This window comes from Sturnira hondurensis, unplaced genomic scaffold, assembly GCF_014824575.4.
Source record: "Sturnira hondurensis isolate 20B ecotype Veracruz unplaced genomic scaffold, ASM1482457v3 Scaffold0008196, whole genome shotgun sequence".
Lineage (NCBI taxonomy): Eukaryota > Metazoa > Chordata > Mammalia > Chiroptera > Phyllostomidae > Sturnira > Sturnira hondurensis.
Window position 1 is genome coordinate 10,596,232 of NW_028080827.1, and position 18,669 is coordinate 10,614,900.

An 18,669-nucleotide genomic window follows, 5' to 3' on the forward strand; every position below is an offset into this window, starting at 1 on the left:
TTTCTGGAAACCAAAATTCATGGTAACTTCTCTGATCAGCAGTTATTGTGCTATTAACATCTGCAGCTACAGCTTCATGTATAGCTTAATCCAATAATCTTCATAATGATGACACTTTATGTAATCAAAGAAGACTAAATTATGCCTAGTATATTAAATGAAAGTAATTTTATAATACATTTAACAAGCAATTAAAAGTTACCTTTACCTAACTGTATAAGTAACTTTACCCAGGATGTTCCCACTGTTGCTGAAGATGTTTAATTTCTTACAAGGTGATCTGAGTGAAGTGTCTTTCAAATTACAGCTTTTAAGTTGAAAATTAAACACTGCCATGACTTTTAAAATCTTTACTGTATTTTTTTCCATTACCATTTAGTCCCCAGGTTATACCCTCTTTCCTTCAGCAATCACCACAATGTCCATGTACCTGAGCCCTTTTCCCTCAATCCCTCCACCCTCTACCTACCCCCATACCCACTAGCTGTTATCCTGCTCCCCATCTATGAGTCTGTCCTCACCCCATTTTCCTTGTTAGTTCAGTTTGTTCATTAGATTCCACATGAGTGAATCGTATGGTATTTGCCTTTCTCAAACTGGCTTATTTCACTCAGCACGTTTTTCAGGTCCATCCATATTGTCACAAAGGGTAAAACTTTCTTTTTTATGGATGAGTAGTATCCCATTGTGTAAATGGCCCATAGTTGTTTTACCCACTCATCTACTGATGGACACTTGGGCTGCTTCCATATCTTGGCAATTGTAAATAATGCTGCAATGAATGTAGGGGTGCTTATATATTTTTGAATTACTGTTTTGGGTTCCTTTGGATATATTCTCAGAGGTAGGATTGCTGGGTCAAAAGGCATATCCATTTTTAAATTCTTGAGGTATCTCCATACTGCTTTCCACAGAGGCTGTCCCAATCTTCATTCCCACCAACTGCCAAAAGGGTTCCCCTTTCTCTACAACCTCGCCTGCACTTGTTTGTTGATTTATTGATGATGGCCCTTCTGACAGTGTGAGATGGTATCTCATTGTGTTTTTAATTTGTATTTCTCTGGAGATTAGTGACGTTGAGCATCTTTTCACATGTCTATTTGCCATCTGTATGTCCTCTTTGGAGAAGTGTTTTTTTGTGTGAGTTTGTAAGTACTGGCTATTGATACCTTATCGGATGTTGGGTGAATATCTTCTCCCATTCTGTGGATTGTCTTTTTATTTTGTTGATGATTTCCTTTGCCGTGCAAAACCTTTTTAGTTTGACGTAGTCCCATTTATTTTTTCCTTTTGTTTCCCTTGCCTGGGAAGATACATCTGACAAAAAATTGCTATGAGCAATGTCTGAGATTTTCTGCCTGTTTTCTTCTAGGATCTTTATGGTCTTGGGTCTAAACATTTAAATCCCTGATCCATTTTGATTTTATTCCTGTATGGTGGAAGAAGGTGATCCAAGTTACATTTTCCCCCACATATCTGTCCAATCAGGGCTGAAGGGAGTGGTGATGAAATATTTAAGGTGATGAAATATTCAAGGTGATGAAATATTCAAGGTGATGAAATATTCTAGGTGATGAAAAGGACCTACAACCAAGGCTACTTTACCCAGCAAGGCTATCATTTAAAACTGAAGGAGAAAATAGGAGCTTCCCAGACAAGAAAAAGCTGAAGAAGTTTGTTAACATCAAACCAGTACTGCAACAAATGTTAAAGGGTTTACTTTAAGAAAGAGGAGGAAAAAACAAGAGAAACAGTCTAACAATAAAAAGAAAAGTCATGATTTAAAAAAATCTATCTCACCCTGGTTGGGTAACTCAGTTGGTTAGAACATTGTTCTAATACATCAAAGTTGCAGGTTGACACCCAGTCAGGTTGTTTCTTGTTTAAGAAACAACCAATGAATGCATAAATAAGTAGAACAAATTGATGATTCTCTCTCTCTCCCCTTTCCTCTCTCTCTAAAATCAACAAAAAAACTCCATCTGACTATTCCTTTTGTCTACATGGATCTGCATATGTGCCCTATTTAAAAGAAAAAAAGTGTTTCATTTCTTTGCTGAAAAGAACAAGTCTTAGAATTATAGTTATCTAGTAAAAATGAAACACCTATAATCCTTTTTGAGTGCCTATATATGTAATACAAAAAAGTCTTATTTCTTTGAAGTCAGTAGAAAAGATTGGTATTGGAGTAACAATTTTTATGGAACAAAACTGAGCGTGTTAACCATGGAGTCGAAAAATGACATTATAGAAGGCTACAAAAATGTAATGATGTTAAAATAACTAAATTATGTGAAGTATATCTTTGTATTACACAACTTCCCTATTAACACAATGATTACTCCTCCTGAGGTAAAATCCCTTAATTCCTGGCAATAAAAAATATTACCAGTTCCTTTTTCTTTAGGTTAAGAAGTGCTCCATTCCATATATGTATAATCACTGTATAAATAATAAAACAAACTATAATTATGTGATCAATGGGGGTGTTATTTGCAAAAAATAAAAGATCTATTTTAAAAAGCAACTTTCAATGTAAATGCTGAGAATTATTAAGTCTGACAGAAAATAACAACTTTAGAATCAGATCAAATCTTGGCTTTGTAACCTTAGGCAAATATTGCCCAGATATGTGATTTCCTTATCTTTTTACTTATAGCAAAAACAAGGTAACTTGTATCTTGCCAGTTTCTTTAAAAAATGTTTAGACTAGTTCTTAAAATTTGTGGAAGGTAAAACAATTCCAAAATCTTCCCTAAAACACTGGAGAGATGCAAAAGGGAAGAAATAACACATAAATATGGCATTTAGATTTTCAATATAAATTAAAAGTATATGCCACCAAATCAATATAGTCAAATTAATGTCACTGAACTGCACTTTTAACCTATCATAATCCTACTGCTAGATAACAGGGAATCCTAAAATACTAAGGCACTAGTCATTAGTTAGTTCTTAGGCAAACAGTCACTAACTAACGTGCATTACTGGCTTTCACCGTCATATCAAGGGAGTCTAAACACTCCAAAGCAAAGTCAAATCCAGCCAACATCCTGTTTTTTTAAAATAAAGTTTTAATGAAACACAAACAGGCTATTATTTACATACTACCTGTAGCTGCTTCTATGCTACAAGGAATACTTGAGTAATTGTGACCAGGGCCCACAATTTAGCAGCTGGACTCAGAACAGAAAAGTCTGCAAACCACTCCTCTAAAGTACTGCTACATACAGGTTTGGCATGCTTACTTGAACTGTTTGTTCCTGATCAGGAATCAGATAAGGAAATTGTGTGAGAACATATACCAATTAGGTTACTAAGTACAATGTTTATTTCAACTGATTTTTTTTTGTTTTCAGTGCCAGACTTTCCCGATAAAGAACTTATAGTTTGGTACAGGTTCCTTTTCTTGCAGTGGATAGGTATAAACAGTTCACTGAACAGCTACTTTGAATGGCACTACTATAAAGGTATATAGAGGTAGGAGAAGGGGCAGCTCCAAAGGTCAAAAGGCATTAATGTCACCGGGAGACTTATTTTGCCACAGTGCTCTAGGGTTTTGTAGCATAGGCTTGGCAACTAATTGAATGAGATTCTCAAAGTGAATAACAAAGACTTTTTTTTCTACTTCCTGTTCTTCTAAGTTTTAAATTACTCCCCAAATCCTTTCTGCTCTATGGATTTATGATTCAATAAGGTGAAGGGTAAGAACAAATAGGTCCCTTTCTCCCTATCTTTCCTTGGGAGCAGGAAAGATAAAAATATTGTTTTCCCACCCCTCCCCCATATTCAAGAAAATAACTTAATATATTTTGCCTATTTAGCCTCTTTAATTTACTGAGCAGATAGAAAACTATAATATTATATTTCTCTTTAAGTGAAAGGGTTTAGAAAACATACCTATTCTCTGTAAATATTAGCAGTATTTCACCCTATACTTTCCTGACTTAAAATATATCATACATCAGATTAAAAAAATACAGAATGAAATCCTACCACTAACTTTAACATGAAATTTCCTTGAACAAGCATACAGTTTCTAAAGGCGCCACAGGTAATCTGACTCAAGCAGTTTTCTGAAAAAATAAAATTATTCAGGGACAGAATTTTATTACAAATATTTACTCAAAAACTATATACAGCAGAATTTTAATACACATTTAAAACATTTAATATTCAGTGAAACAAAATTTAAGAATTCAAAGCACATTTTAAGAAGGAAAAGTGTAGCATTTTAAATAAAAGTTTATTAGTACTTCAAAGCAGACTACTGTTACTCTTACTGATTTCTAGATCTTTATTTCCTAGAGGATAAAAAAACAACTAAAAATCAACTTAGTGGCCATCTTAGGGATAAAGTAGACTAAATATCCCAAACCAATTTTTTACATCACTGCTTTAGGTCCCATTTGAAGTCTCTATTTTACAATGAAAGGAAAAGTCACTTAAACATGGCTGAGTTCATGCCAGGACATGTTTTCAGTTTGTTGCTTTATAGCATCTATATCATATCATACTTTGGTTTGGTTTCCAGACCATTTTTATGAGTCTAATTCTAAAGATCATTAAAACAATATTAAAAGCATAATGGCTACAGAAGTTTCAACAATGGGTTTCTACTTTATAGAACTAGTTCATCAAGGGATTTCTGCACAGCTCACACTGACAAAACACACAAATATAAATTTATATTTTACTAATTTCACTTTCACTGAAAGTTTAATTAAGGTAAGCTTACAGCCTGGCAGGCTAACACTTGTATGGAGGTGCACGGATTCAAATATTCTGTTTACATGCTTATGATAGTCTGGAATGTTATATTAAATCCAAAATAAGTTTATGTTCATTCAAATTCTCAATAGCTTCATTAATTTCACACTGATTCTAAGCATTTACCAGCATCATACCCAAAATAAAGCTTTCATTAACAATGCCAATTAGCCATTCTTTTAAATCAATTATTCCCTAAACGAATGTGGTTCCCAACTTTCTTCCTTTGAGTTGAGAAGGACATATAAGTAATAAAGATATTTAGCTTAGGACTGATGGAATTTTCAATGCTTTATAAATGTAACTAATATTCTAATAATCAATTCATATTGGCAGTCAAGTTCCATTTCCTTGAGAACTGTTAAATGAAGCTTTTCTATTGTAAACATTCATTAAAATCCTGTTCATGTTTTAAAACCCCTTGAAAATCCATACTATCATGCTTTTATTGAACTAATTTCTGTAATAATGTAGGTTGTTCAGAGAAAGTGTTGAATGACCTCCCTCATATTTTTCTGTTTCTGAACTCCACTAAAGCACCACTGAGCTCACCCGATAGCACTGTTCCAAATGCTCTCACCATTTGCACACTAAAACTGAGAAAGACAACTAATTTCAACTTCTTTCTTTTTCATCTGCGAGGTCTACTGTTGTCTCTGTTGTGCTAGGGCTATTTACCCCAGGTACATCATCTGCTTGATCAGACACTACTTCATCAGGCTCAGCTGAAGGATCACCACTACCTTTCTGAAGAATCTCTGTGGCTTCATACTCAAGTACCTCTGATGGAGTCAAAGGTTCCAGATGAACACTGCCTTGTTCACTAACATCAGAACTAGCAGATTCAGGTTGATCTCTTTTTCTCAAAAACTGATCAATGCTAACATCACCAGATGTCAACCGCAAATCCTTAATATTCTTTGAAGAAAACCTGGCTTCACTGGAGTTTTGATCTTTAATCTCACCACATGAAATTATGTTTTCTGAACTTTCGCACATTTTCAGCTCTGTTTCTTGACAAATGTGCTCAATTTGTTTTTCCTTTTCCACTTTATCCTCACCAATATTTGAATCATAACTGAAGATATTCTTTGAGCCCGTTTCCTTGTCTTCAAGACAGATATCCTTTTCCTTATCTGAAACTATTATGCTTTCTTCACTTTTTATTGCTGATGGGGCTTCAAATGAATTTGCATCACATCCATTTTTTTCTTCTTCTGAAGAAGCTTTATCATGTTGACTGAAAAAAATAAAGTCTTTCATTAGCTATTCCTTCATATAATACAATGTTTTTGAACATTATCAAAATAAAGACATGCTCTAAATATTCTCTTTAAGGTTAAGGCTTACTGGTCCATCAAAAAGGATAACAAAATTCAGGTTCACAGTCTTCGTCATGATGTTACAATTTATAAGGCAGCTATTTTCTAAGGCAAGAGAGTGAAAAACTCCAGAATCTCACATTAAAAGTAGAGTCTATCAACTAGTTTTAGTCCTGGTTATTATTTTCATCTCTTAACATCCTTGCTTCATTTTAGTTAAAATTTAAACATTCTTATTAATTTCTGAGAGTACTTTACATAAGAAATAAATGTATATGGAAAAAAAACAATTTTTCTTTCCTAAATTATATTTATAAGGCCATTTCATTATATATTTTGTTATGATCTATCTTTAGACTGACAATTCTTGAGCCAATTCCAGACTATCTTAACAATTATAGATTAACAATGTACTTTATTATTCAATTGAGCAAATTGCCTATATTCTACTCTTCCCCCTAAATTTAATCATTTAATTATGCAAGGGATATTTGTACAAGGCCATTCGTTGAAACAGTGTTTCAATAGTGAATACAGAAGCAACCCAAGGTCTAACAACAGGGCAATAATTAAATAAATTATGGTATTAATAAAAATTGAATCTTAAATTGTCACTTTCCAAACCATATCCTATAAATTTGAAAAATGGCTTATCATACAAGCTATTAATATTGTTTTATCCCAGTAAATGTTTTTATTTAGATCTTGCACATTTCTCATTTTTGTTAATATTGTGAATTAACATTTTTCCATATTTTGTAATCACGTGTTATTGTATATAGGGAAGATTCTTAGCTCATTTTCTTGGGTCTTACAACAGGTCAATTACATCATCTCAAAAAATTGTATTTTCCTCATTTAAATTTGTATAATTGTTACTTTGTGCAGCTCTTATTGGACTAACTACAATTTATAGAAAATGTTAAATAACAAAGAAGTGACTAGTCTGATTTTTCTCTTTAGTTGAATATTAATAAATTCTTCCCCCCTCCCTTTCAGGATTCTAGGAAAAATGCTATGTGAAAAAAGGGCTAGATCATTTTTCTAGCTAATTCTAAGGAACACCTTCAAAGGACTTTATTCCATAAATTGCTTATTAATGGCTTTAACAAGCAACCTACAATAAAATATAGAGTATAAAAAAGAAATGGAGAAATCAATTTAAAAGTAATTGAACAACAACAAAAAGGCATAATAAAATTATCTTTATCTGGAAAAAGTTTTTAATTAGAATGTTGGAATTATTTTACTAAAACTTTGGGAAATTTCTGGTATTCTTTAGTGTCCTACCTGAGCATTATATGTTTAAAAGCCAATTCCTAAATTTTGAAACTTTTAAGTTGAGAGGGCACCACGTAAGTACCATTAAAGCTTTCTGAAAATAATTTACATATAAAAAAAGATTTACCATTACCTATTTGCAATAATTCTCCTTATGTTGTAACTTGTAGCATCTTTTAAATGTTTTCATTCAATAGGGGCATTTAAAAATCTGTTAACATTTTACTTACTAGTATGTACTTTAAAAATTTTAACTTTATACTCTACATGTATAACAGTATTTAAAAACTAAGGATCTGTAGTATAATACTGTTGTATTAAAATTTCAAAATGTTTTAAATTAAAAGCCACTATAAAAAACAATACCATATACAAACATTTAAACAGTCCTTTACTCATTAACTAAAATGACGCAAAACAAGTATCATTTATATATGATAGAGAGAGATCCAGTTTCAAGAGATCCAGTTTTTCCTTATATTTACCTTTCAGAATTTGATGTTTCTGTTTCTTCTTCTGCCATATTAGGTCTTGCAATTTCCTGAAATGATTAATAATAATTTTCTTTTATATTCATAGATAAGCTTAAACTAATTTTATGACATTAAACTTTCTGGAGGAATTTAGGTGTGCAATCTTATACACCAAGGAACTAAAAAAATAGTTTCTTAATCAAAAGCATGTACTAGAATAATTCTCATCAAAAGTCCAATTTAAAAAATCCCTTTTAAAGAAACCTGTAAGAAATTCTTTGTACCACAAGTTTCTGAATCAAGGTCATAAAACAGTTATTCAGTTATAAGAATACCTGCTTTCCTTAGACTCTGTTTCAAATATGGGGCATAATTACAGTCACAGTTCCTTGAACAACACGGGTTTGAACTGTGCAGGTCTGCTTATACGCAGAATTTCTTCAATAAATATAGAGTTGGCACTGTATCCCTGGGTTTCTCTTCTGTAGATTCATCTCACCTCGGGTTAAAAACAGTATTTTCAATCTGTGGTTGGGAATCCACAGATGTGGAAGGCCAACTGTATGTAATGTTCTATGCCGCTTTATATAAGGGACCTGAGCATTCATGGACTTTGTTATCCACTGGGTTGGCAATGAGGTCCTAAAACCAACCCACTGCAGATATCCAAGACAACTGTACTGTAGATTTTTTTGGATTAAGTCAAGTTATACACAAACTTTCAACTGCATGGGGGTCAGTGTCCCTAAGCCCCAGGTTGTTCAAAAGTCAACTTTACTTGAATAGAAAATTAGTTAAAACACAATTTAAATTTGAACAAGTGGCATCCACACCTTTTTAAAAAAAACAAACATTAAGTATAGACACTTAAAAACATTTCTGAAATTATCATTTCATATTTGGAGTCATGGTAAGTGGAAGTAATATTAAATGATAAATTATATATTTTACTTATTTTAAATCTTTCATGGGGAGGAAAGAATACAATAAAACCTTAGTAAGCCAGAGGCCAGCATAACAGTTTATAACAATTATCAATTATTGAGCACATATGATGCATACAATATGTTAAGAACTTTACATTCACTATCTAATTTCATTTACATACTAGACATCATAAACTCCATTTTTACAAATAAAAAATTAAACTGCATAGGTAAAGTAGAAAACCTAAAGCAATGCCACAAATGGTGAATTTCTTAACCATTATAATAATGACCTAAGCCTGTGAGATTGATAAATGTATTAATCCCATACATTTATTTCTTCACTCTCACAAAACCTTGCTAAGATGAGGGCAAGGAAATAAAACACTTTCCCTCAGACACCAAGTAAACACCAAAGCAGACTTACTGTCAAAGAGGTTTCAACACATTTTTAAATGGAAAGTGGCTGGGGAGTGGAAACTGATTGCATATTGTGGAGGAAGTTATAAGAAAACATCTAAGTTGGAAGTATAATAGAATCATTTTGCCCAAGCAACCCAAGTAATCTGGTATTTGATGGAATTCAGTACAACATTCAGTTCCATAAAAGGTAAAAATGAAACACAAAGACTAAGGAGAAATCTAAATGCTTTTCTACAGGTACAACAGATACCTATCCTCAAGCTACCACAAGGCTAGAGGTTAATTAACAATTGGAGACAGTCTTAACTTGTCAACACTAAGAATGGCATAGGGCAGGCATGAGATACTGAGCAAAAATAAAGCAAAACAAGTAATAAATTAGTCAAATCCATAAACTGAGTACAGGTACCCAGGTGCTCTCCTGCCTGGATCCCACAAGGTCAGCAGCCAGAGGAATCATTCTTCATCCTACCACCTCCAACTAAAATCTAGATTTCTTCTTTGAAGAAAATTACTAGTCCCAAATAAAAGATTTCCCATAATGATTTTGAGCACATACTCCCCAACAAAGAATCAGTCAGCTGAGCACCTGATTTCTTATGTTAAAGTTCAAACAATCCCCTTGCAGACTGTGCTGTTTGTACAGCACACTAATCCAGGACATGACCTTTACATATACGAATCCATGTCAGCAGTTCTCCAAGACTGCTTCACAGACCACTGGGACCTCCAAAACACCTTCAGGAGGCACGTGAAATTAAAACAAAAACAGTGGTGGGTAAAAATGCTGGCATCTCAACACCAATCAAGGGAGTGACACAAATCAAAATTGTATTATCAGTACACATCAGCAGTAATTTTATGATTATTATACAATTTTTATTAAGTATCAATCCTCGAATGTCTTTTTAAAAGCCTATGTGACAAAATAGAATGAATGCTTAAAGCGCTGCCACTGCGCATTGAAAATACTTAGGTCTGTGATTGAGCTGTGAGCTAAACCTATAGCCAGATTACTTTTCCATTTAACATCATTTTAATTTAAAAAAGTAACTGTCAAACCATGGGAATTTAGACTTGGCAATCTAGTAGACATTTTCTAGAAAACTGACAAAGTGAGCCTGTGCCATCAAAGAAAGCTGATGGTATTTGCTGCCAAAAACAAATATCAAGCAAAAATCAAATTTTAAGAAAACTTTTATCTATCACTGATAAGATTAATGATAATCTTAATGAATGTGATTACTTGATATAATATATAAAGAAACATGTCAACACTTGGGAGATTTAAGTAACTCAGTCAGGAACCAAATGACCAATGCCTGCCCAAATCATCCACGTACAAAAGATTCCATCCAAGTGTAAAATAGAATAATAAATTTTAATGTAATAAAGTACAAAAAATTTAGATATATGGAGTCAGATATCACATTGTAATAAATCTTTAAAAAAACTTCCTTTTGTCTACTTTTGATGTAATACCATAGGAGAATAATCAGAATTATCTGAAAAGATTTTATTTATTTTGTTTTTTATTTTTAGGTTTCAAATGTACTTATCAATCATGCTGTATTTTAATGGGTACTCAGTACTTTCACTTTGCATCAACTATGAGTTGATTTTGAGACAATTATTATACTAGCTGTGATGATTACTAATCTCTCCGTTCCTTTGGGGTGACTCTCTCAAGAGGGGACCGGTTCCATTCTATTCCAAGTGTTGCTGTATATGCCCACACAGCAACACAGAAAATGGCTCCACTAGCTAACACAGAGTTACCATATTTGTCATGGAAATCAGGTGTCTGTTTCTGGTTGACTTGTTATTAGCTGAATATTTTAAACCAGGAGATGACTTAGGGTGTTTTGGGCCAACATTGTGAAGTTGAAGAGTGAACTGCAGCAACTGTAGCTGCTGGTGTGCTGGTTTGTCGGAACCTCACATCAAGTACCAGTACCCTCATGAGATCTGATTTTATTTTTTAAAGATATTTATTTATTATTTATTGCGGGGGGAGGAAGAGAGGGAGAGAAACATCAACGTGTGGCTGCCTTACACATGCCCCCTACTGGGGACCTGGCCTATAACCCAGGCATGTGCCCTGACTGGGAATCAAACTGGGGACCCTTTGGTTTGCAGGCTGGTGCTCAATCTACTGAGCCACACCAGCAAGGGCATGCAAAGATTTTCAAAGCATTGTATGAAGCTGGATATTCTTCATATAGTTCAACCAAAACAATGTATTGTAATTGGCTAAATACAAAAACATGAGAATTCAGTCTTCTTCTATTTAAGTAGACATACAATGTTATTCTTTTAAGTTTGTTTTGGAAAACAGTTATTTTTCAGGAATTGTTATTTATGTAACTTATGGGGGGCTTATTATTTTAAGTGACAATATTCTTAAAATTTCACAATTTGAATTTATAATATGGTAAATATCAGTAATTTTTTAGAGTACTAAAATAGTGCCCTCTGGCTCTGGCTGGTGCGGCTGGCCTGGAACCTAAGGGTCACTGGTTTGCTTCCTAGTCAGGGCACATGCCTGGGCTGTGAGATAGGTCCCCATTTGGTCCCCTAATGTGTGAGAGGCAACCACACATTAATGTTTCTCTTCCTCTCTTTCTCCCCCCCTTTCCCTCTTGTCTAAAAACAATAAAATCTTTTAAAAAATAAAAAAATAAAATTTTGCCCTCTGGAGCTGCGAAATATCCCTATCCCCATCCCAAACCATAGGGTTTCCAACTAACTTTTTAGTGTTTTATTCTTTAATATGTATGCAAAGCTAAGGATCACCACACAATTGAAGACATCCTCTAACATCAGAAAGATCAAAATCAACAAAAAAGAATAAAATAGGGGGCTTGGAGACAAGAGCCATTACTGAGAACAAAAGAAAATAGCCGTGACTGGTGTGGCTCAGTGGATTGACCACCGGTCTGTGAACTATAGGGTCACCTGTTCTATTCCTATTCAGGGCTCATGCCTGGGTTGCAGGCCAGGTCCCCAGTAGAGGTTGTGCGAGAAGCAACCACACATTGATGTTTCTCTCCCTCTCTTTCTCCCTTCCTCCCCCCTCTCTAAAAATAAATAAATAAAATCTTTAAAACAAGAAAAAATATATTATTAATATATACTTACTACATATTTAATATTCATAGAGAGGTATGAGATGTTATTACATCCATTAAACAAGAAAAAAACTGAAAAGAGAATGAGTGGAGAGCAAATAAGAAACTTACCAAACTTTTCAAAATTAAATATATCAGAACTAAAATAATTAATTTTAGAAAATATTTTTTAGAAGACTGAACTAAAAAGACAAAAGACAGAAGGCAAAAAATCATGCAATTTGAGGAGTTGATGGAGGAAGTACAATATCAGATCAACATCAACAGAAGTTTCAAAAAAAAAAAAGAACAGAGAAAATGACTGAAAATTTACCAAAGAATACAAAAAAACTTAGCCCCACACAGAAATATCCCAATTACAAAGACTTATCTAATGCCTACCGTAACAAATGAAAAAAGATGATGGCTGAACATGTCGGTAAGAAACTTCAAAACACCAGAGAGAGAGAATCATTAAAGTTGTTATGGAAAAAATAACCTAAACACAAGAAAAGAATTGAAGCAAGAATGGCAGCAAACTGACCAAAAATAATACTTTCAAAACTGCACTGTAAAGTTATTTTCTATATACTTCATCCAAATTATCATTTTAGTAAACAGAGTTTTAGATATGAGAGGAGTGAAAAACAATATATCCCTCTTGAAGTATACATTTCATCAAAATAAGGAGTAAACCATGGGAAGAATAATTCATGGTTTAGAAAACAACACCCCACACAAGAAAGTAAGGAAAATTCTAACACAACAAACAATGCACCAGACTTAGAGAGCAACTAGTTTAAATTGAAGCAGGTGTGAGAGGAGATCACCAGATATTTCCAATTCATTTTTTTTGAGTGTGTGAACATTTGGAACAAATACTTCCAAAACAGCAAGTAAATCACATTTTCAAAAAACAGCATTAGGTGCACATAAAACTAAACAAATGAATACAAAGATGTATTTTTTAATTCCAGAAATGAGGTGTAGAAAAGAAAATCATATCATAATACACTTCCTAGCTCAGAATATATAAGTCCCAAAAATTGAGATATAACTATGTTGGGATTAGTGCTATGCCAAGCCATACTGTATCCTGAAGTAAAAGAAAAATGTGTACCCCTATATATGTTTTTTTTTCTGTTGTAAATATATACAACATATAATTTATCATCTTAACCATTTTTAAGAGTACAAATCAGTGATATTAAGCATACTCATTGTTGTAAAACCACCATACCACCAACCATCCCTGTAAATGTATGTATCTTACAAATTTGAAGCTTCTATACCCATTAAACAATAACTCCCCTCCACCAAGCTCCTGGCAATCACCACTATACTCTGTCTTTATTATTTTGACTTCTCTAAACACCTCATACAAGTAGAATTATACAGTATTTTTCTTTTTGTGACTGGTGTATTTCACTTAGCACAATATTCTTAACATTTATCATGTTGTAGCATATTGCACAACTTCCTTCCCTTTTAAGGGTGAATAATATTCCATTGAATGTATTTACAACATTTAACTTATCCATTCATCCATCAATGGACCTTTGGTTACTTCCATGCTTCAGCTACTATGAATACTGCTGCTATGAAAATAGGCATACAAATAATTTCTTGAGTCCCTGTTCTGAACTGTTTTGAATATATGCCTAGAAGCAAACTGTTGGATCATATAATTTTTGAGGAACTACTATACTGTTTTCCAGAGGCTATACCATTTTACATTTTCACCAACAACACACAAGGGTTCCAGTTTCTCTACATCCTCATCAACAACTGCTGTTTTCTTTTTTTCTGATAGTAGCCAGCTGAATGGTATGAGGTGGTATGTCACTGTAGTTATGATTTGCACTTCCCTAATAATAAGTAATCTTGTACATCTTTTTATCTGCTATTGGCCAGTTCTATTATCTTCTTTGGAGAAATGTCTATTCAAGTCCTTTAACCATTTTTTAAAATGTAAAAAACATTTCTAGTCAGTTACGTTCAATACTATTTTGTATTAATTTCTGATGGACAGCATAGTGGTTAGACAATCACGTACTCTACCAAGTGTTCTCTGATATTTCCAGTAAATCAGGGATTTTGTTGTTGTTTTTGTTGTTGAGTTTCAGTACTTCCCTATAATTCTGGGTCTTAATCTCTTAACAAATACATGGTTTGGAAATATTTTCTCCCATTCTGGGAGTTGCCCTTTTATTCTGTGGATAGTGCCTTTAGAAATATAAAATGTTAAAATTTTCAGGAAGTCCAACTTGCTCATTTTTTTTTTTGTTACCTGTGCCTTTGGCATGAATTTTTGGAATGCAAAAATTCAGTGCTATATCCAATGATATTAAGCTTTTGTTCTATGTTTTCTTCTAAGAGTTTTATCAATTTAGGTCTTACATTTAGGTCCTTGATATATTTTGAGTTAATGTTTACACATGGTGTCAAGTAAGGGTCCAAATAAATTCTTTTGCATGTGAATAGCCAGTTTTCCCAGCATCATTTGTTTAAAAGGTGGTCTTGGGTACCCTGTCAAAAGTTATTTGACCATATCTGTGAGTTTATTTCTGGGCTCTCTAGTCTGTATCACTGGTCTGTGTGTCTGTCTATGCCAATACCACACTATTTTGACCACTATTACTTTGTAATAAGTTTTGAAATCAGAAAGTGTGAGTACTCCAGTTTTCTTTTTTGCTTTTTAAAATTGTTCATGGCTATTTGAGGTCCCTTGAGTTTCCATACAAATTTTAGGATAAGCTTTCCTATTTCTGTAAAACATATTCCATAAGTTTTACTATGTTATGTTTTGTTTTCATTCTTGCCTAAGTATTTTCTAATTTCCCATGAATACTTCTTTGATCCATTTGTTGTTTTAAACATGTGTTGCTTAATTTCTACAATCTTGTGAATTTTCCAGTTTTCCTTTTGTTGTTAACTTCTAATTTCATCTTGAGGTGGTTAGAGAAGATAGTTTGCACGATTCTATCTTCTGAAATCTATCAAGACAACTTGTGGCTTAACATATGTTCTACTCTGGAAACTATCCCATGTGCACTTGAGAGGAATATGTTGCTAGATGGAGTGTTTTGTTAGATCTAGTTGGTTTATTGTGTTATGTCTTCTATTTCTTTACTCAGGTCTGAGTAGTCTGTCCTTTATGATTAGTTGGGTATTGAAGTCTCCAACTATCACTATAAAACAGTGTATTTCCCCTTCAATTCTGTCAGTTTTTACTTCATATATATTGGTGGTCTTCCATTAAGGTGTGTGTTTATAACTGTCATATCCTATGTCTTCTTGCTGTACTGAACCTTTAATTATAGAGGGGTAGGCAAAAGTAGGTTTACAGCTGTGAGTACATGGAAGTTTATTCTTGCATTATTATTTGTTATTGCATTATTTGTATTACAACTACAAACCCACTTTTGCCCACCCCTGTGTATAAGATGGCTTTTCTTCACTTGTAAACTCTCTGTGATTTAATCTCAGTTTGGTACAATATTAGTAAAGCCATCCCTGTTCTTTTTTGGTTACCTATTTGCACAGGACATCTTTTTCATTCCTTCAACTTGAATTTTTGTCTTTGGATCTCAAATTAAGTCTCCTGTAGACAGCATGTAGTTGGACTGTGGTTTTTTTCCTAACCTGTCTTTTAATTGGAGACTTTAATACATTAACATTTACATTAATTACTAGTAAGAAAGGACTTCTGTCACTGTGCTATTTGTTTTCAGTTAGAGCTTCTTTGGTTTTATTTCCTGTATTATTATTTCCTGACTCCTTTTGTGGTTTCAATTTTTTGTGGTAGTGAAATGTTTAAATTCCTTTCTCATTACCCTTTGTGTATATTGCATATATAAGCAATTCTCTTTGTGGTTACCATGGGGGTTATATTTAATATCATAATGTTAGTGTACTTTGATTTGAACAATACCATACAAAAACTGCTCCTTGGCAGCTTCATCCACACCCCTTTCAGTTGGTGATGTCACAAAATTACAGCTTTATACAATATGTGCCTCAAAATATAAACTAATAATTCTTTAAATGCAATAGTCTCCTAAATTATGTAGAAAACAAGATCTGGAAATACAAACCTAAGTCAGGGTAGAACTAGCTTTGACACTAGTAATTTTTTTCTTTAAATATATTCATATTTTAACCATGTAGAACACAAAAATACAGTTAACCATTGTTACAGTAATACTAACTTTTATAGTTGCCTATGGACTTACCTTTATCAAGATCTTTATTTCTTCACACAGCTTTGACTTAACATGTAGTATCCTTTCATTTCAACTTGCAGTTTCTTCCTTGAGTGTATCTTGCAGGGCAGGTCTAGTGATCACAAATTCCTTCAGGTTTTATGTGAGACTGGTCTTATTTTCCCCCTCACTTCTGAAGTACAGTCTTGCCAAATATAGGATTCTTAAGCTGTTGGTTTTTTTTTAACCACTGTGAATATATTGGCCCACTTCCTTCTGATCTTCAATCTTCCTGATGAGAAATCTGAAAATCTTTAGGATCCCTTGCATGTGGTGATTGATTTCTCTCTTGCTGCTTTCAAGATTTACTACCTTGGGAAAGTTTGATTATAATTTGTCTCCGTGTGGATCACTTTTTGAGTTCATTTTACTTGAGGCTGATTGTGCTTCCTGGATGTTTATGTTCATTTCTTTCATCAACTTTGGGAAGTTTTCACTCATTCCTTCAAATATGATCTTGGCCAATTCTCTCTTCTCCTTCTAGGTATCCGACAATGTGTGTACTGGTCTGCTTGATGGTGTCTAACAGCTCCCCTAGGTTCTGTTCATTTTTCTTGAATGTTTTCTTTCTCTTCCTCAAATTCATTAATTTCCATTGTCCTATCTTCAAGTTTGCTGATTCTTATGTCTGCTCGAATTTGCCTTTGAATCTCTCTAGTGAAATTTTCATGTTCGATTATTATACTTTGCTACTCCAATTTTTTTTAGGTTTTCTCTTTATTAAGATTTCCGTTTTTTTCCAGTTTTAACTTTTACCACATATTCCTCTTGTTCTTTGGGAACCTTTAAGACAGTTGTCTTAATTTGTCTAGCATTATCTGCCATTAGGTCTTTTACAGGAACAGTTTCTGTTGAAATTTTTTCCCTTTGGATGGGCCACATTTGCATATTTGTGTCTTAAGATTACTTTATTGAACACTGGAAATTTGAATCTAATAATGTGGTAACTCTGGCAACCAAACTTTTCTTATTCTTCAGCATTTGTTGTTCTTCTTTATTGTTTTGTTGTTGTTGTTTAGGCTCTCTCTATCCAGAGGATCAGCCTGAGTTATAACACTAAGGTCTTCTTAGTCTTTTCTGAGCCTTTACCTGGGTATGTGTAATCACTTTCTAATTTTCACTAGATGCAATAGTTTTGAATGTCCTAATCTTTAATGTCTGACTCCTAAAAGGGGAAAAGCAAAAATAAAGGGGGAAGGTGCACTGTTCCTTTAAATCCCCTGAAAGTCACTTTAGCTGGAAGGGGAGGGGCATGTAACAATGGGTAGGTGCAACAACAACGACCACCTACATCTTGGTCTACAATTCTGTGACAAGCAACAATCTGTGATAAGAGCACAGGTTCCCATTATTTGGGGTACTGGGTCCTTTTGCCCACTTTAGCTGCATAAGCAGTGGACAAGAAGCTCCATGAACATGTGCGCAGATGCCTGCTGTGTGGCTAGGTGGGCAATAGATAGCTGCTACTGTGCTAAATGCTTAAGTTGCACAAAACTGATGACAACTTACTGTCCAAGTCTTCCCCTGGAAGACACATGCCTTCAAAAGACTCAAGTTCCAAATACAGTTGTATCAGACAGACTCAGCTGGTACAATTACAATTACAATTCTTCATCTAACTCTAAATTTTTGTTAATTCTACTCCAACATATCAACTGGAGACTTCTTCATTATCCTAAAAAGCTGGAATACGGTGTTTTCCAAGACAAATTTGTTACTATCCTATGTAATTTTGATTAAATATTGACCTGTTTTTCTTCTGACCAACATACCACTTGGTTTCTTAGATGTAATATTTGTTCTTTTTTAATTTTTAAATATATTTTATTGATTATGCTATTACAGTTGTCCCATTTCTCCCCTCTTCATTTCCCTCCACTCTGCACACCCCCTCCCCCACCATTCCTCCCATTTAGTTTATGTCCATGTATCAGAATTTCTTTAGATTCTGTATTTCCCATACTATTCTTGCCCTTCCCCTTGTCTATTTTCTACCTACTATCTATGCTACTTAGTCTCTGTATCTTCTCCTCCTCCCACTCCCCTATTGCTAACACTCCATGTGATTTCCATTTCTATGGTTCCACTCCTGATCTAGC

General features: G+C 33.7%; 1 protein-coding gene across 9 annotated transcripts in view; it reads right to left on the reverse strand.

Annotated features, from left to right (window-relative positions):
* Positions 1-2,127: 2,127 nt before the first annotated feature.
* ZNF280D (zinc finger protein 280D) overlaps positions 2,128-18,669 on the reverse strand; it is a 93,471-nt gene continuing 76,929 nt past the window's right edge. For 5 of the 9 annotated variants that reach the window (XM_037053961.1, XM_037053957.1, XM_037053958.1 and 2 more), the window contains exons 19-20: positions 7,859-7,914; positions 5,386-6,010 (exon numbers count right to left, since the gene is read on the reverse strand). In XM_037053961.1, coding sequence (XP_036909856.1) covers positions 5,386-6,010; positions 7,859-7,914 — 681 coding nt within the window. Of the gene's footprint in view, positions 6,011-7,858; positions 7,915-8,181; positions 8,346-18,669 lie in introns of all 9 variants that reach the window. The other 4 variants (XM_037053960.1, XM_037053955.1, XR_005067605.1 and 1 more) reach the window with 3 other exon arrangements.